A 20,844-nucleotide genomic window follows, 5' to 3' on the forward strand; every position below is an offset into this window, starting at 1 on the left:
GGCATGCCTTACAAGAACAAGATAGCTGTTTTTGTACACATGATTTTTCATCTTTTGCAGGTACAATAGCCAATATTTGGCCAAAATCAACTATATTATGTTTACATAACTTATTTTGTTACATGCATTCCAATCTAGGAGGTAACAGCACATACATAAAGGGATCAGGTAGCACAAGTCTATATCTATCATAGCTATAGTTATCAAAAGTCCCCATCCAAAGCCAACTTGTGCTATTTTCTGAAGATTTCATACATTTTATTCGTAAAGAACTTTCAATATTTGACCAAAACTGTTCAGCACACATTTGTTTTCCTACATCAAACTAGTATAGTTCATAAATGCCGCCCACATGTATGCGTTTCTATGGATACATTGTGAGGCTATTCTTTCCTTTAGGTATCACGGTACCAATTGTTTTTCCATATACCTCAATGCTAATGTTTTGTGAAATAAATATACTTTCTGTCCTACTTGGGCATGCGTGTCACACACTGTCATATAGAACAATGCTAGATTGTCAATTTGACAATGACATAACCAAGTACTCCATTGCATTTAAGAGAGATAACTCTACTGGAACTAGACAGGGGTAAGAGTTATATAGTCACAACAAGCACATTTTCAGCCATGTGTACCATATTTTAAAAAAATCATAAAAAATACAAAATATGATCTAGATAGAAATTAACACAAGTTCACATGCTGCCAAGAGGATCAACCTTTTTAAAAGCCAAACAGAAAGTACAACTCTTACATAATGCACCAATCACAGCTAGTGTTGTTCTTTAATTCTGAATACAATGTTCCATACACCTTAAGCTCCACCCACCTGGACTTGTGCAATTGGTACCGTTATACCATAAGGCGCTCACCGTTAAGGATCACTGCCATCTCACTTCTGTCTGCGCCAGTTCGAGTCTCGGATTCAGCCAATGTGGGTATGTGAGAAAGCTTGCCAGCAGCTTCTCGTGGGTCGGTGGTTCTTTCCGGGGTTTTCCCCGGGTTCTTCATCCACCATTAATACTGGCCGACATGTATAGCCTATCGTGTGCTGATATATATATATCACATGGCGAATAACAATCCTTTCAAGTGCACTGAGTCAGGGATTAATTAAGATAAATACAATAAACTGACAATGAACAGTGCGAAACTAGTATATAACTATTCTGAGTCTTTAATGAGTCTTTCTCAAAGACAAATATAAATCATAAACAAGACAAACAAATGAAACAGAAAAATGGTTATGTTTTCAAACTTTACATGGCTGTATTTACAGAAAAAAAAAACTTTATTATGCTTCAACTAGTTAATTTCAAATTGTTGCTGATACTGTACAATATTTGTATTGACTAAGAAATCGATGAGCCATAACGACATGTTATTTCATATGAATTTATGTAAGCGCTAATTATATCACGGATATTTCATTGTTATAGAAGTCTTTATAGGCTCTTAAGCAATACTAGAGAATTATTTAAAGGAAAATGTGTCGGCTGCAAAAGAACATTGTATTTGTGCATGGCTGTCGTCTTCTGCTAATAATAGTTGAGACTTGCAAAATACATATAAAGCTAAGAATAAGATAAGAAAAAAGACAAGTAAAGTTTTGGTTATATAGTATCTAAAATTAATTTCATAAACAAAAAACAATGCTGATATATTTAAAATTTATATAATAATGTTAACAAATCGTTGCTCTGTATGTATCAAATTCTTTCTCTCTATCTTTTCTTACATATCTTTTTGTACATTACATGCATATGTGTCTCTTTGGTTTCTTGATACTGCAAACTGTTCTCTCTCTCTCTCTCTCTCTCTCTCCTAACTCCTAAATTATGGGATATACACGCATTATACTGAATCAAAATGTATCTTGCACACACTATAAACAGCAGATGTAGGCATACCCTCTATAAATGATGCACACCAAATGTTGAGCGATGTTGTATTTTGGGGCTTGTTAGGGGCAGTAAATGCATTCAGATTTGTTCTCAATGTTCTGATCTGCTCCCACGTGGTCCAGCAACAATGCTTTTATGATAAAGATGAAGTTACTCGAAGTCAAATAATCAAAATCAAGAAAATTCTGATAAGGGTCTTAAACCGTACATTTGTGCACGGATGTGTTATGGACTGGTATGCAACAATTGCAATGTTTTATAAATCGTCAACAAAACAATAGAGTTTCGAAGACTGATTGATCGGACTATATGAACTATATAGTTCGACATCTGATTTGATTACACTCTCCATATATAACATGATGAGCCGTGTTTATCCCAGTGCCGATATTCCTGGTTTAAAGTTTATCAAAAGACAATATTAGATGTAAGTCTACTTGAGTTTCGTTTATCATTGATTCCGGAAGGCGCCTGAATCAGACTGATGTGTATCTTGGTGGGTATTTAAAATATATATTTATAGAAATTGTTTGAGACAGACTGGTGCCAAATGTGCAGTAGAGAGTACAGGAAAGTACCTAATCGAAATAGCAACTAAACGATTATATACTTTTTATTATAATCATTAACAAAACATATGAGTTACAAAGAAAGCATTTCTATTGAGTATCTATGGAAATTGTCAACCAAACATCTAATGATCGTCATCACGCACCAGTTCAAAATTGATAATTTACTCAGTTATATCCAAACGTTCAAACAGTTCGTCAATTTATTTGAGTCTTAGCTTGTTCGTTTGCGTTCTTTGAAAAAAGTTACAAGAAAGAACTACACGTTTTGTTGATTAATTTCTGAGCATCTTACATTACAACAAATTTTTAAACCAACCTTTGTGTCATTTCATAAAGCTAAAATGTTAAAAAAAAGTGTTAACCAATTTTACAATGGAAGAAAAAGACAATATATGTATCAATATAGATTATTAAATAAAGACCTACTTATGCAATACACAAAAAAGATGTTTTTTAAGAGTCTTATTCAGATTATTTCTTCAGTTCCTCTATCAATTGTCCATACGGCGCTGGCCAGCCAAATATATAATCTGCCACAATGTTAGGAAGGAACTCAAGTGGTCTGAAGAAATATTTTGCGTCTATTCCGATATAATAGTCCAGTTTTGGATATTCAGCAAATAGCGCATGCTCCATAGTCTCAGCGACGACTTCCGGGCGACGACCTATTTGAGGCTTTCCAATAAAATTCTTCATTACTGTAAAAAAGTAAAAAATCAATGATATTTGAAAACATACTTCATAAGAAACTTAATGCCTGCAATGGATCTGCCTTTAATCGAAATCAATCATTTATTCTTGTTGTCTCTGTGTGTTGTTGTTGTTGTTGATTGCCTATGTATATGTTGCAATTGCGACATGACTCACGACAAGCAAAAGACTTGATCGAAAATGGCGACGGTACATATTGGCTTTTACATTGTTATGTATATCTATATTGTGCATTTAACTTTTTCCATGATTGTAGATTGCAAGGGTCATTTGTATACAACTTATTACATAGCTAACTTTTGCCAACATTTGAGGGTTGATCTTAAAGGTAATATAAGTAAACCTGTTTGCATGGCCTTTTGACCATTGAAGGTGATAGAAAGAGAATGTGCTTATGAATTTGATGTGGAATTGGACTACATCCTCGTCATCTATATTGATTCTTTGTATATTATATATAAGGTTTATGATCAATAAAATTATTTACTATTATATTAACATCAGTCATTGTGAAATCAGTTTTAGTTTTATTCAGGTGTAATTTGAGTCATTTTTATCACGAATTATTCATTTTTTTATTAACAAAGTTCTTATTAATATTAGTATTAACTTGGAATTATTGTGATTTCATTCAAAGTCATTCTGGATCATGCCATAATAGTACGATCCTCTTAAACTTGCATTTGTTACATAGGAGATTTAATTTTTTTAAAAATTATTTGCTGAATTTTATTAAGAGTGCTGGTTTACCTTTCTCTGTTACAAAGATAAAGACCAAAGAGTCTTAACAATAAAATGAAGTTGTCTCTCTTTAACAAGCAAAGTGGCATGTTTGTAAATACATTTAAATAAAGACTGAAACAATCATAGACCATCTTTAAATGTAAGTAATAAATAAAGTTGTTTAGAAAATGGGCATACAACATATTTTTTTACCACAGTCATATTAGGTTCTCAGAAATGTATGCGTAATCATTAATTAAGCACTGAAAAAGAATACTGTCCATAAATGATTGGATTGTTTTTCCTTAAAACTTTTACTTGTAATTAGGGACAAGTGTCTAAAAGGTATCAATCATTCTCGTCATAGTCACAACATCACAGAGATCAACATATAAAGAACAGCAATGAGAATGCTTTGTCACTAACTGAAACTATTAAAGTATTAAACCGAAACTGGATTTTAAATCCCGATTGATTTTATTTCAACTGTGTCAGCTCTTAATCCGGAATGTATCTACCAGCAGGGAAAGGTCATGTTCTCAATGGATGAGAAGTATACATGGCAGCAGTGTCCCGTGGGGTCGCATGAGTCTCAATTCACGCCTGATGTCAATGTATATACGTTTATGCAAAAAATGAACTTAAATGAAGGTTGTTGCTTACGTTTTCATTAGTAACGCGTTAAACGTACATGATAATACATAACATTACTTATTCTAATTGGAATGTACTGGTATATTCTAACTGGAACAGACTGGTATAATATTAGTTATTCTAATTGGAATAAATTTTCTGTACTTTTGTTACGCGGCAAAGATATCTTAAGTACCAAGTTCCAGTGTCCCCTACAATGGGATCATCTTTCAATCTGAAATCTGAACGCCTTTCAGATATTTTAGTTGAATTATTACATGGATTCTGTGTTTAGTCCGCATTAACCAGTTCGTGTCATTATCGGTATTCTTCTGTCGAGTGTTCCGTTGTCATCTTGAAGCATGTAACTCCGTTTGAAAAAGTGTTTTGTGATAACAGACCACAATAGACTATCCAGAACCTGGACAAACTAGTCACCTTTTTAATCTGTAGTCACCTTTTTCCCAAGATCCCAGTCTACTGTTTGTCTAACTATGTATTCCAAGACACTGGGTCAGGTTAATATTCGACTAAATTTCTCCCGACACTTATGACTTAAATGATGAAGCCACCTTCAGCTGAAAAGTGACTACCATATTACGCAAGTGATACAAAACTCTTTTGTCCATAAGTGTTGATTCCATTTTATTACAGTGAGCTACAAATAGTTTAATTGGGTTTGAGTTCTAGAAAATGAACCTTTTTATAGTTTGGGGCAATTTTTCTTTGGTTCATTAAGTTCAGTAGCTCGTATTGCGGCATAAGAAATATAGGTTGTTTTGCGACACAAGTCTTGTGGGTCGTGGTACAAAATAAGTCACGCGGGAGGTATTGTGACATGTGGTCGTAGAAGAGTCCTCTGAATATTTATAAGGAGGTTGAGGAGAACGAGAATTAATTCATTGTTAATTCATAGCGTATTCATGTTATCATTGTGTTTGCAGTCTGCAAAAGTACTTAATGTTGTGATTATATTTATTTTGAGAGAAATTGTTTATTTACGTTATTTATTGGAATTGAAATGAGCTCATAACTGGTTTGACTAAAATCGATTCAGTGATTATTGTGAATTTATTCAAAGGAGTTCTGGGTTATTCAACTGTAATAATCAAGACCATTAGCACTTCAGCACATTCAAGGCTATTGGTACATAATCACATTAAAACAAATTAATTAGAAACACGCTATTCTTTTGAAGTTGTGATAAAACTTTTAGAGTTATGTTTTTTATTTAATTCACAATACTCTAAGTGACTCTTAAAATTTTATCGTATGGCTAATGCAATTAAATTACTTCTTAAGCTTTACAAAACTTATTGGTTTTGTTTCTCTCTGTTACTTAGTTTAAGACAATGGAGTCTTAACAATAATGAACACAAAGCATATAGCTTTCTTGATGTATAAAAAGGTATGTAGGTTGCATTATTTTGTTTTATTTCAAATTTCAAAATTGCTTTGGCTTGATTTATTTTAGCCATACTTGGATATCATTACTTAACATTTAGTTTGATTCAGCCAGTTGTCAAATGCTTATACGATATGTATTCCTACAACTACTGTCAACGTTATTTCACGACAAAATGGAAATGGCTGAGCGATGTTCAGATCGACTGCACTTGAGTAAATAAGTAAAGTTTCAGAGGACAAAACTTGTTACAATGACTACATGATTTGATATCTTTTCTTTCCCTATGAGATTAGATGCACGTTCCATTCTCTTTTGAGTGACAAGAAAGTCGACTCCGCAATCGTGATTGGATTGTGTTTGTTTGATTTTGGAGATTCATTTTGTATCCATTTCAGGGCGTTATATAGTATGGTTTATGCCGTCCGTATGTCCTTCCTTCCATCCATCCATTTGTTCTGTTTGTCCGGTTAAATACTTTCCAGCGCCTTGGGGAGATTTTAGGAAACATTACCCATTCATGCATTTACATCCAGATTAGACGTTGAGTCACCTAACAGTTTCGGATCTCTCCGGTTTCATGGTAAAGCTCATAGTAAGTAAAAGAAAAAAATGTCACGTGTTCCCGTGTATGGGCTGAAGCCTTATGACGAATAGAGATATCTGGCAAAACTTCATCCGGATATACGTTACAGGTAAATACAGTGTTGCTTAATATAACTAGGATTCAGAACTCGTAGGTTGCGTTCACAGGGACAATACAACTTTCTCACCAGTTTATGTGGGACAGATTTTATTGTCTGATATTGAATTATAAAACAGTAACATACTGTTGTGGAACATACGGTTTTTGTATCAAGACTAGGCGATGTGGTGCCTACTCTAGTTGTACCCTTACCCAACGGTGTAGGTCGAAGCAAGAAACGGAGTTTTCATCAGTGTAAGTGGACTATGTTACAGTATGACTGAAAGTAGTTGGACTCAATACGAATATAATACAGATAACGAATAGATGACATGCCGCAAACCATTGCTAGATCTCAATTTGTTAACTCATGTCCATAGGGGCGGAAATGTAACTCTTTCATCTGTTTCTGTTGGACCTTTCTCACCTTTAAGACTATTGGACATATTTCAACTCAACTTTTCAGCGACACCAAATAATTTTACGTTGTGTAACATACATGTATTTTAGTCAGGTCCACAGTTCAGACGGCCAGGTCAACACATGAGATTCATGACCTGTTTCTGTGGTTTTTCTTTTGGTTTTTAAACTTCTGGAAGTAATTCGTGGACCAGACATGTCGCAAATATACGTCATGACTAGGATGGCTGTCACATACGCTCCAACGGAAACGTTAATCGAACAATTTACGTTTCTGGTTGCTACGTATGGAACTATATTTTGATGAAACATAACCCTCATATAGTCATGGACTTAAACGAGTGTCTTATAGAATATGTCACTACCTGAAAAGGTCAAGGACATGCGAATTGAAATACAATACAAATGCAAATGAGGTTCTGGCTTTGGAATCAAGATCAGCTTACAAAATGTTCAAACAATAAAGACTGTGTGTCGATCACATTTTGTGTTTGTCCATTGCCACCTGTATTTGCAGACGTAGAAGAGTTTAAGATTGACTGACCTTCTCTGGCTATATTCCCTCCGTAGAAGCACCTCACGTCTTCACTTCCAGCTTGGAATGCCTGGATACATAAGGCACGAAGTCTCTCAACATTGGTAAGATTTGTAGCAAATCCTCCGGGATTTATTGATTGCACCAATACACCCGACGCGTATAATTCTCGTCTATCAAAGAAAACAATAAAACAAATATAATTTGTATATATAATTAATTGTTCTTGGATAACAAATATTTGACAACAAAGGTAGCTGTGATAGTACTGAAGAGTCACATAAGTAATCTAACTTACTAATACATCATACTTTATACATTCAGTTGGGAAGAGAAAATGTACACAGTACCCGAAGTTGATTTTAACCTTGGAATTGTCATATTGATTAACATTAAACAGTACAAATTATTGTATAAAGGGGTTTTTGATGGGGACGTCGTGCTTCTTCAGTTAATAGAAAAAAGAAATAAAATAAGAAAAGAAAACAGCAGGATAGTTTAATATTAAAAAAACAACAAGGCTAGCCGAAAACTGGTCCAACTTACTAATGACAGACTCCATCAGAATTCAACATACAATCACACTTCCAGTGATTTTAGTCATGTTGTACAATCTAGAAGAGACTGCTTAACGTGATAACGTAATTTTTCACCTGCTCCCGTGTGGAATGTGACTAACGAGTTTAGTTAGTGTTGTATAACATTTACCTTAAGAGGAAACCGTTATTCGTTCTTTAAATGTCATATTTTAATTCTATAATTAATTTTAATAGATCTGAAATCAAATTAACACAAGTCGCAAACGAGATTTCGTTTCCACTTGCTTCCCAACCAACCATTATATTTGACAAATCAAATAAATTTCTCCACAGTGTAGCACCAGTCTGTGTGCATGTCAAACTGAAGTTGTACAATTTTGTCCACAAAAACAGGCAAAGAGAAGAAGAAAGAGGGCATGGAGGAGGAGAATAAAATTGATGATAATTATTACAATTACTGGTGCCCGCCTTGAAATATTGAAGCTTTCTTGCACGCATTTCTATACATAGCTGTTATTTCTTTAAAGCATCTGTTTAAACTCATCAACCTCGTTTGTCATCATTAGTGTGTTATGAGATTTATTTAGAATGGTTTTCTGTTTGACAAGGATTTGCTTGTTCGCAAAGTTTATTAACGAGAGAATAGTGCACATTCTTCATCTGGATGATTAATTTACGTTAAGTTTAATTTATGTTTATGTTTCTTGCACGCAATTGTATAAACTAAAGCTTTTATTTTCTAAAGGAGGAGAACAAAAGAATATTAGCGTGCATACACCATTTGGAGCATAATCTTGTGGTAAGTTCCATTTATGTGTTCTGTATAGATTCGTTTAAGTTTGTGTATGTTGTATGAAAAGCTACCAACAATTGAATGAATAGATCCTATGCATGTGGGTACTTGGTAAGCCAACCATACTACCAATAGTTTTCACTTTCTCATTAAACTACTCTGAACGTGATTTCTCATCTAAAACAAATGTAACAAAAATTTTGGCGACGGCACAGACAGCAACAACAATTTTGGCAACCAAGCGTTTAGTAAATATGTGTCTTACCTCAAACACTGCGTAAACATTCTTATTCCAGCCTTTGAAACACAATAATTGGAACAAAATGGTAGAGCTGTTGTTGCAGCAACGCTGCAAACATTAACTATGCGTCCTTTACATTTGCGTATAAGAGGAAGAAACGTTAACGTTACTTCAATAGGCCCTAGCATATTAACGTCACAAATTTTTCGGAAACCTTCCGCTGTGATTGTCTCCGATGGCGAAAAGCTGGTCATGATTCCTGCATTGTTTACGAGTCCCCATAAACCTGGAATGAACACATAGGATAAAAATGTTGTACATAAAAATCAAAATTAAAATAGTGAGCAGATTCTTAAGGGATAAAGATAATGGTAGCCCGAATGACTTCAAATGCAAAACTAAAATGGAAAATTGATGTCATCCTTAAAGTCTCTTAAATCTCTTGATGATATAGAGTACTTATAAACTGGAGAAAATTCGTTTGGAAAACAAGCTTATTTCTATAAGTAATGAAATATGAAAAGATGTATAGCTAGGCTGTACATTTGTTCTCGTACCACATTATAACGACACTATTACTTTAGAAGAACTGGATTGTTATGTTTTCACTGGATAAACATATATATAGAGAAGAGAAAGTATAGATCATCACTGCTATGCCCACTAAATGATGTATTCCAGCGTCACAATGATTGTGGTATATTACAGCCTCCAGACTGTTCAACATCATATACAAGAATAAATATTGCTAATAATTCGACAAATGCATCAGGTAAAATCGTACTGTAAGGTCTCTATGTCTCTTTGCCTGTTTTCTGTATAAAAAAATAATATTTTTTTTAAAATAATATGTATTTGTCTCTTCCACCCTGTTGTACCTTTATGTGGACCCAGAAGATTGTTCACTTTGTCAAATGCTTGCTTGATGGATTGGCTGTCAGTAACGTCAAGAGAAATAACTGTTAGACGACTCGAAGTTTCATTTCTTAAACTCTCTCCTCCTTTATCTGTGAGACAAGCAGCGACAACTGGAATACCCTTGGAATCTAATAATTTGGCAAGAAGATGTCCGAACCCGGAGTCGCATCCGGTGATAAGGACGTAGCGTGATGCGGTATCATGGAGCATTTTAAGATTTCGTGTTTTGACGATGAAGTAGATAACGGTAATCGCCACACATACTGCAGCTATGTACAGCTCCATGTTCATATATGTAATTTTGTCACTAAACAGAGCAAGAAGAAAAAGATAATTAAACTTGACCGATTTAAGAAGCAGTAATTCATATTGCCCTCTCATTAAATTATGATATCATTTAATATTGGCAGACATGGATTGATATAAAATTGTCATTATCTGCATGTTCGTTTCAGCTTTCAGATGCTTAGAAAAAAGATGTCGGTCGGTCTGTCTGTAAATATGTCCGTCCACACACAAAACTGGGGAATATGTTGCATGATAAACACAATTTCTCAACATTTCTGAAATCAATGACATTTGTATGAAAATAAATATGCATTTAAATGACTTGTAAACACTGTCACACATCATTCATTTTATTAAAATTATATTTAATGTAATTCTTAATCTCCGCATGGTTTTGAACGAGCTGGATAACTGGCACATTGCAATCGTTTCGTTCAGAGAGTTGTATTCCTTGAACGACTTCGAAATATTTTCTCAAAAGGTTTGTGAATACTCTAGCATTCAAACAGATGCCATGACGTACTCCAGATTTGATGTAAAGTTTTAACTTAACCTTTGAATGAAATCAACGATCCGCAGCTTGGTAGTTAAACGTTTGAGGGAAATGATCCCTAATTGATTGGAGCTGGGCTTGCGAGCTGTGTAGAAGTATATTTTCTTCTTCAGAAAATTAGCTCGCTCGAGATACAGTATATATAAGGTTAGTAACATATCGTTTCTTTAAAGGAAATGGTAGTTCATAGACTCCCAGATTCTACAATATAATACAAGTTTTGTAAATCAGTGTTTCTTTAAAATAAATGCTGCATTATAAATTCTCAGATTATATTCTTTTTCTGATCCAATTTCCATTTCGACCTCACTACCGAGAACCTGAGAACTTATTAGATTGATTCATTACATCTAGTGTCATTACATAGACTGGCATCAGGTGGAATGCTTTATCTTAAAAGTAAAATCTTTATTTTGGCTGCAGAAGATACTACTTGAAAATGAAGATGGTAAACCGGACCAAATTTTAGAACAAATTTGCAAGGAAAGTAGCATCATAAACCGAGTGCTATTTGTTTTTACGTCACCGTTTAAATGTGATTAATTTTTTATGGTGGAGAATTATTTTTGTGTAAATATTTCTAAAATCAAGTAATTAACCAGTTTCTATAATCAGACGTCTTAATTTACAGTAATTACGAGACTTTATGGAAGCATGGATTAGTTTCTTAAAATATTCCGTACCTAATTTATAAGCATGGAGAATTCTCTATATATCTAAGGCATACCTCTGTAGTAATTTTAAATAGGAAATACAAGTGTTTTTTTTTTTAATGCAGTTTTACATCCAGTAACCTTGTCATAAGACTTAATGATCGCAATCTCAGTATGGATATGCCCTTATTCAAGTGTGATGCAAATATAAAGTTAATAAAAACGATTGAATGGAAATTAGAGGCAGTGTTCTTCTCATGTGAAACCAATAATTGAAAAATTAGTTCCGGAGACTTTGACTTTTTACCTCTTTTCTAAAGTGTAGTTTGCCTTCTAAATTTTATAAATATTGGATTCAGTAAATTAAATTATGAACTGATTTCAAACGCCACATGTATCAGGAATAGGAGAGTTAGAATTCGTAACATTGCCCCTGTTCCTCCATGGTAATGCGGCAGTGGTGGTTTGTGGGTGTACCGTGTTCTTTGAGCACATGATAGGCTACACATGGCAGCCGGGAAAGAACGACTGTCCAACAGGAAACTACTGACAAGCTTTCTCATATACCCACAATGGCCAAGCCCGAGACGAGTTTCGTGTAAAAGCGGAGTGGTTATGTACGCACAGACTGCCTGGCCGCATGTATGCATACATGCAGACACATACATACATACATACATACAGGGCCGACAAGAGGGGGAGGGGGCGACTGGCGATCAGGGGCGGATTAAGGCTCACTGGTGCCCTAAGCACTGACAAATCTTGGTGCCCCCTTCCTTTCCACGCTGACACAGTCCATGTTAGTTGTTGACCTGTCTGACCAGATATACAATGCAGGTTGCAACGGTACAACAATTTATTCATATGATAACACAATATACTGTACAAACTAAGCCAAGCTTAGGCTACATAAAGTTCTACAAAAATGCAATACAACATCTATTTTAATATTTCACAAGTTAAATGTACCAAAGTTCCAATTATCATGACCTGAAAGGCATTTTTCTACATTTCATTTTCGCAAAATCACTGATAACATCCTCAAAATTAATACTTCTCAGAATGTCTGCTTCAATTGTTAATATACACAGTGAGTCGAGTCTTTCTTGAAACATAACTGATCTATTTGGGGGTTTTACACGTTTCAGTTGTGAGAAAGACCTCTCTCTCTTGTGCAGTTGGTGACCATTAATGTTAAAAATATTCGGTGAGTTGTACTTTTTCATGGTTGTCAATTACAGCAGTGTTTCGCCAATCACTGAATCCTTCATTTCCAGCAAAATGCGTTGACCCTTTGGGCGCAAATAGTTTACAAACAAAACAGTAAACTGATCCTTTTGAAGGAAAGTACAACAGCCATTCTCTCTTGTAGTGTTCACCATTGGCTTTTATTCCAAAAAAGATTTTCTGTGAACAGTATCTCTTTGGCCTCCCAATGATGGAACTGCGACACGATTTGTGAAATGGTCCATTGTGGTGCTGACATTCCCTGGGTCCACAAGCAACCCAGTAAGTCACATCATCACCGTAAAATTCATCAATCCTGGGTCCTTAGCTTTGTTCATTTCATCCTTGGTCAGTTCTCTAAACTTCTTGGACAGTTCAAAAGCATTTACACATATTGTCGTAGAACTAGGTCCAGGTTGTGGCACTTCATCATGTGCAACGTCATCATGAAAATCTGGCCTTGCACCAACACTGCCTGTTTCTGATGAAGGAGATAGATTTTATTCACTTGCTGTCTCTGAAGACTGACACTGGTTTTGATCTGGATCATCTTTCTCTGCAGTTTGTAAGAAGAAATCTGTCAGCTTTCCTGTCTTGGCTACAACAGACAGATTCTTTTGCTCATTCTCTTTTGCACGTTTTCTCTTTTGTGCACCACTCAACTGAACACGCTTCATGACAACTGAATTTGGCTCCACAAAAAGTCTCAAGAAATATCGACAGATAAGAGACAACTATTTATACTAATTAAATAAATAATCATTGAAGCTGTATGACATCTTACCAGTGCAGTGGTCTTAGATTTCCAAGGATATCGCACACATCATGTCTGAGGGACAGAGGTCAGTCGAGAATATTCCACAACAGGAAACATGTGACAGTGTTAATGATCTTACTGACCGACAGAGTCAGAGTGCACTGCGCCAGCAGTGCTCCTTCTGGTACACCTGGGAAGATAACCCTAGGGTGCACCATGATCAAGAAATAGAACATTATGATCAATTTGCACTAGTTTTATCAATTTTGTTTTACAAATCTTCATTCGTTTTTTTTTCACCCTTTTCTCAGCTTTGTGGTGCCTCCTTTGGCCCTGGTGCCCTAAGCACGTGCTTAGCCTCCTCAATGGTTAATACGCCCCTGCTGGGGATATATCGCCAAGGCCCAGACTTGTAAAGGGGCTCGGGAAGAACAATTTTAGAAAAAGAATTTTTTGGTTTGAACAAGAAAAATGAAAGGTCCAGGATTTTTTCCCTAGGGCCCGTGATAGCTCTCTGCGGCCCTGCATACATACATACATACATACATACATGCGGCCAGGCAGTCCGTGCGTACATAACCACTTCGCATTGACACGAAACTCGTCTCTTGGAAGCTTATTCCTACTTCGATGTAATTCCTAAAATGCCTTTTAATGTCACCCATATTAACAATAATCACTAATCTTTTTTATTTCATTTATTTTCATCTTTTTTTCAGCATTGATAAGTAAATTATCAACATCGCCTTGAAGCATTAATTAATTGATTCTACGTCTTTAGATCTCAGTGTAATACGATTATACATGATAATCACGTCATCTACACTTTTAATCGGCTTAGTTTGAAGGCATTCATGCAGTAATGTTTCAGATAAGAATTTAATCAAACTTGTTAAAATGATTTGCATTATGAAGCTGTTGGATGAGATTGATTACGGGTAAGATCTACATAAGTTTATGATGTTTCTTGGATCGGGATGACCGGGTTTCTTAGCGATCTCAAGACCGAATTTCAGTCCGAGTTTGCTTCAGCTCAGTATATACGCTTATATTACTTTTGTCTTAGGTTCTATAATATGTGAGTTCTAAATATATTAATGAGATGATCTGATCAGGTGAGTTTATTACGTACCAAGCTCTAAAGACAATATTTATTATCAAGTTTACTTACATTTTATGCGAGGTCAACAAACTCTCCCAGATATGTGTATTCCAAAGTGTGTCCTGACAGCAAGTACGTTATGAACCGAACCGTCCTAGTTATAAATATCACGCGAGTTTTGACCTAGTCCTGGTTAAAGTGTATGTTCTCCCGGTACACGACAAACAATTTTTTTTTTATCAAACATTGGCTGTCCTAAACGCGCTAGATCTGGACTAGTTATTTATTGTTCAGATACGACGTACAACAAGCAACATAGACTACATATTTCAACAGAGAGATAGTGCATATTTACATTAAAACAATACAAATCACAAACATTACAGTGCAAGAGTAAACCAACGTTATATACATTTAATTACTTCAGTTGACTGGAGACAACCAAATTTCTCCATCATAATGTTGGCTGAAAGCGAATTATATATAAATTGAAGGTAGTAGCTCTTATTTCTTCAAATAATAAGGGTATTATGTAAACAAATTAATTAATTAATTCTATACCAAGTAACTTTTCAGTAAAATCAAACAAATCAAATTTCAATGTAACGTGACCCAGTGACTCGATTTTTTTTTAATTTTAACAAGTTCAAAATCACATTTAGACTGAATTGCGCGCGTGTACGTGATTTGAATTTTGAACGAAGCTTTAACAATTTCTCAGTCATATCGCTACGATATCTGGAGTATGGTAGTTTATATAACAGCAGGGACAGTGAGCCCTACAAAGGTTAGGAGGGTCCGTTCGCGAAAATAAATCTTCCTACCAAAATTAAAATGCAAGGTCAATAATGTGAAACCGAATCCTCTAACCGACTGAGACTTCTCTAATTGGGTTATTTCGTTCGTTGTTGCTCTTTTGACGCTTGTGTTTTCCCTTTTTTGCATGTTTATTCACCAACCCACCCACTCAATATTTGTCGTCACCGACCCTGCTGCTGTCTCTTAACCGAAATGTTATCAAGACCTACGCGATATCGCGACAGAGGATCATGTATATTTATTGTGATAGCAGCAGAGAGGGTGAACAAACCTTTTGCTGAAACGTTATTTACGAAAAGATAAGGTCACTAACGTCAAACCATAACCTCTAACTTTACCGAGCGTCTATCTAATTGGGTAAGTTTATTTTGTTATTTGATTGTTGTCGTTAGTGTTTTTCTAAATTTGTATGTGTGTTTTCGTTTACCCACCGGACGTTTCATTGAGGTCACACCCACTCTGCTGCTATAAGTAAATCATTATTATGTCAATAATGACACTAGCTATGGAGTCTTACACTGCTAGATTAGCTCGAGAAAGATTAGAAGCAATAAAGAAAGTTCTTCTTGTTCGTGATTCTGCTAGACGAAAATTACAAGAACGTCAAGATGTGATCTGATGTGATTTTGATTTTTAACGTAGCTTTAACATTTTTTCAGTCCTATGGATACGATGTATTCAGTGTGGCAGTTTGTAGTGATATCTAGCACTGGTACATCATGCCACAGACATGTACCATGGTATCCCACCCAGTCACATTATCCTGACACCAGGCCGACCAATCCTAACACTGATCTCGTATTGCAGAGCGCCAGGCGGGGCAAATATTAGTACCATTTTTGTTAGTCTTTGGTATGACTCGGCCGAGGATCTAACCCACGACCTCCCGCATCCGAGGCGGACGCTCTAACCATTAGGCCACCGGAGCGGTGTAGAACGTCAAGAATCTCAAGTTAATTTGCAGAAGGTTCAGACCATTTCTTTTTTTAAAAAAAACAATTGTCGAACCATCACAAAAAAATTGTTACAGCAACTTAGGCGACTCAAAAAGCTCTTGAAACATTACCTGTTGATAATGTTGGCTGTCTTCAAGCAGCTCAACCAGCAACCTCCTCATCCACAACCTGAAGTTCAACCTGAACCTTCGCCAAGATTCAGAACTAAAAGTATGGATACATTTACACCTGAAGGCATTGCCGCTATCAAAGACCCAGAACAAATACTAGGTATTGCCGCGTTTGGATATTATTAAAAGAGATAAGTATGTAAAATTCGAGTATAGTCATACTCTAAAAGCTGCTTATTGGAAAAGAAATATATATCGTGTCGCTGAATTACAAAAAGTGAGGAAGAAGGAGCAACCAAAAATTTTTTTGTCTACTCAAGAAAGTGGTTTTATTGCTTGTCCTAACAATGTTCTTTCTGACGTAGATAGATTAGAATTTCTGATCGGAGGAAAAAGGGAAGGAACTAGTTCTCCAGAAGTTATTATGAAATATCTTATATTTGTCGAAGATTGTTTACAGGCGGTGTTATAGATCGTAACAGTTATAATTCTCTCATTAATGAAATTGTTGATGATTATCACAGCGACTGAAACAATTAATTAATCAGTATGTGAATTAAAAATGATTATACACACTGCGCAACGTGGGCCTGTAGTAGTTAGGGTAGTAAATTCACGATTGCCAACTTACAACGCGATTTATGGAGATGGACTCGGTCATTTTGTTATGGGTTTATTCAGAAGGATGGCTCCAAAAGCAATACCGATTGCAAAACAATTAGGGATGAACGCTATTGAGGCTGTTCGTGATAAAGGTATTAATGTTATTGGTAATGTTGCCGGTAAAACATTTTCATCGATAAAAGAAAGATTAGCTCGATTAGTAGGAAGAAAACCTCAACCAGTACAGTTACCCAGTGCTAAAGATATGCCTGTAAATATCAGTAAAATAATAAATCAAGCTACAAATAAAAAATAGCAGATTTGTCTGGTATACCCCACTCTGAAAAAGAAAAAAATATATATATAACGGCAAGTTTAATAGCAGGAAGTGGTTTTCGTGTTACATGCTGACAATTATAATAAAATGTTCAAACGTATATCCGATCCAGCATTTGACATGGATGCACCAGTTCTCAGAGATGAATTCATACGAGATTATCAGTATTGTTCTTGTGACGCACGACAATCAGATCAGCGTGGTCGAATTGAATTACAAGTTCAAGACACAAGCAGATATTTTTTACCTGCTGAAGCATTTATTGAAGTAGAAGGGGAACTTTTGAAAGCTGATAATACAGAATATAATGCCAATGATATAATTATTTTTGTTAGTAACAGCATCATGGCGTTGTTTGACAATATAGTGGGCGAAAGAGAATTATTGATATTCCCGTAGAAAACATGTAATTAAATCATTTACGATATTTGTTAAATCCATATCATCATGTTAGTGTCAGTCTGACTCCCGGTCAGATTAAAAACTTCAATCAAGTTCAGCAAAGAACCATGGAATAAAAATATCACAAAAAAAGAACAAATCGCAGGTGGTCCGAATATATTAGCGCTGACTGGTCGTCCATTTAAACATTTCAATAGCGCAAAACAATCAGGAATAGGAGTTAATCTCATTCGTTCTGCCGACACTATTACAAATTCAATTAAAACAGGTTGTATATGTCCACTTTTTGCAGCTTTACTGGCGTTAATAACCGCTGCAGCTCCAGCCATTGTGAAAACATCTGCACTTGATGTTTTAAGTGGTGTTGCTAGACATGCTGGTAAAAAGCTAACTGAAAGAGAAAAAAAAACAGGAGGGAGAATCAAAATAGGGGAAGGGGTCTAAGATTAACAGGAACTCCCTATCGATACGGAAAATGTCTGAGACTTCCAGGAACAATTCGTTAATCAGTCCAATGTCAAATTTTGATTTACCTGATGCTGCTAAAAAATTATATATACAAAATTTCAGAGGTTTTTTTATGTGTGATCAATTACCAAAATAACCAAACAATGTTGAAATAGGAATTATTAATGTTGATAATAGTTCTGGGCCTGGTTCTCAACGGGTTGCATGGACTTACTCTGCCAATAGAAGTTTTAAAATACGCCAATAATATTCCATTTTGGTATTCACCGTTGCCAACACAAGCACTAACTGATACGCCAAGATGTGCTCGGGAAGTAATTAATGTATTAAATGATATATCTTCATCAACATTACCTCCTCATATAGAGTTCTTGGTGCTACTACGGATAAATTTCCAATATTCACCAATGACGGAAAATTCAGACACTCAAATACATCATTCGCAACTATTAGAAATGAAATTCCAAAAATTGTTGCTAATCGTTTACGATCTACCGATGACATAATGACAGGTGAACTCAGCATGAATGGAAATAAAATAGTTGTTTTAAGAGATCCAACATCTGATGAAGATGCCTCAACAAAAAATAAGCAGACACAGCAGATACTAAATTAACCAAGTTGCGAGCTGAGTCAGACGCTAACGTAAGTATGTTTACAAATCTACGTAGAAAGATTAGAAAAATTAATAAAATCTCAGAAGAATTCTTTCGAAGTCCGTTGACTGTTGACGGAAAACTCGTTGATATTAACATATGAAAACAGCTATGTCAGACATTGAAACAATTAATAAGCGATTAAGTGTTATCAGAGATCCTAAATATTTTCAGAGCTAATCACGATAGCGCAGAGTAATATCGATGATACTAGAAAAAGACTAGAAGATGTTATAAGCGGAATTCCTGATATCGTTAAAAAGTAATGTGATTAAATTTCTCCACAAGCAGATTATCAACGTGGTATATACAGTAGCGTCTGACCAAGCATTGTGGTCACCACTCAATAAAACCATTAAACATCGTGATGGGGTTACCGGTATATACAGGCTCTCAATACTCAGTGTTGTAACATTTATAATTCCACGATTTCACGGCGCTACCCACTGACCCTGACAGATGGATCTTCTGGATCTATGTTAGTTATGTTAGATCAAAACGACGAGGAAACATTTACGGTGGAAATCGAAGAAAAAATACTCTGCTTGATTATTTATTGGTGATTTGAATTAGTAGCTACATTCCAACCTAATTAAAATATAATGAGTATTCCGATGAACGTTCAACGTTTTAGATACAATCAAGCATCTGAATGGCAAACAAAATTAAAAAATATCTTTGACGAATATACAGTAAAAGTAAAACACTATTGCAGACGTGTAGATGTTGCTGACTTAATTGTTTATTCGGCGTTTGCTGTTATTGCTGGAGTCGGAGTATTATTATCAACAATAACACCATCGCTAGTGATGACACCATGAGTTGTAACAATTTGTGTTTCAGCTGCGACAACAATTGCCGGTATTCTAAATATTATTGCAGAAACAAATATGCACGTGCACAAACACACAATTGCATGATTATATACTAAAATTACACACAGCGACGTTAACATACTCCAAATTATCCTCGTTATTATCACTAAGTCTTAGTGATGGAAAAATATCAGATTTTGAGTTCACGGAGATGACTAAAATCAACAAAGAAGCAATGACTGTGATTGATTTAGAAAATCGGGATTTAAATATTGTCAACTCCAAATGAAATACTTCAACCAATTGTAACCAACACAGCTCCAACAAAAACAACAATCATATCCATAAGCTCGACTAACCCTGAATGTAATGTTAATTATCCAACTGCAATTCCAGCGAACGAAATCGCACTAGCACAATTAAGAGTACACCATAGTTGGACAAATATCAGATCAAAATCGTTCGGTGGAATACGGTCGAATAATTCGCTTGTATTTGCAAATAAACATAAAGATGATGGAACACCATACTGGAATGTTGTCGGAATTCCAACAGATAAGTATCAAGTCGAACAAATCAATGATGAATTCCAGCGCAGAATAAAATATATAACTGAAAGAGAATCCAAAATAGCTATAACAGTTCACGAACCAAAACTATCGGCTGCGATTGAAATATATTCTTCTGATTACGTTTTAGATATTTATCAATCGTCAATTAAATCTCTTTTAGGTTGGCCTGAAATTCCACCTGAACAGCATGGACCACCAGAACCAAGGTTAAATAAATTTCTTACAAATTAAAATAAAAAACCAACTCCAAAATATCGAAATATTTTCCCGTGGAATGGGTCTGATGATGTATACAATATGTTCGTTATGAGTTAAGATACATAGACGTTTATAAAATGTATTCCAATTCCATTGATTCTGAGATCAATCAATCAACACAATACGAAACTTGTTTTCGTCGTTATAACAATTATATAATGATTATATAAAACAACAGATCATTGA

The 20,844-nt window shown here is 35.2% G+C and overlaps 1 protein-coding gene across 2 annotated transcripts; it reads right to left on the bottom strand.

Annotated features, from left to right (window-relative positions):
- Nucleotides 1-1,164: 1,164 nt before the first annotated feature.
- On the bottom strand, nucleotides 1,165-14,842 carry LOC149796940 (retinol dehydrogenase 7-like). Of its 2 annotated transcripts, none has more exons than XM_089961621.1 (5): nucleotides 14,732-14,842; nucleotides 10,043-10,389; nucleotides 9,189-9,450; nucleotides 7,601-7,764; nucleotides 1,165-3,177 (listed from the first exon to the last, which is right to left on the bottom strand). In XM_089961621.1, the coding sequence occupies exons 2-5, from the start codon at nucleotides 10,371-10,373 to the stop codon at nucleotides 2,951-2,953; spliced, it is 984 nt and encodes a 327-aa protein (XP_089817747.1). In that variant the 5' UTR covers nucleotides 10,374-10,389; nucleotides 14,732-14,842; the 3' UTR covers nucleotides 1,165-2,950. The 2 variants fall into 2 exon arrangements, with proteins under 2 accessions (XP_089817747.1, XP_089817748.1); XM_089961622.1 differs by lacking the exon at nucleotides 14,732-14,842 and adding an exon at nucleotides 11,884-12,069.
- Nucleotides 14,843-20,844: the final 6,002 nt, after the last annotated feature.

The sequence above is a fragment of the Sinohyriopsis cumingii genome, chromosome 6 (assembly GCF_028554795.1).
Source record: "Sinohyriopsis cumingii isolate HCF-2022 chromosome 6, ASM2855479v2, whole genome shotgun sequence".
In the NCBI taxonomy this organism is placed as follows: domain Eukaryota; kingdom Metazoa; phylum Mollusca; class Bivalvia; order Unionida; family Unionidae; genus Sinohyriopsis; species Sinohyriopsis cumingii.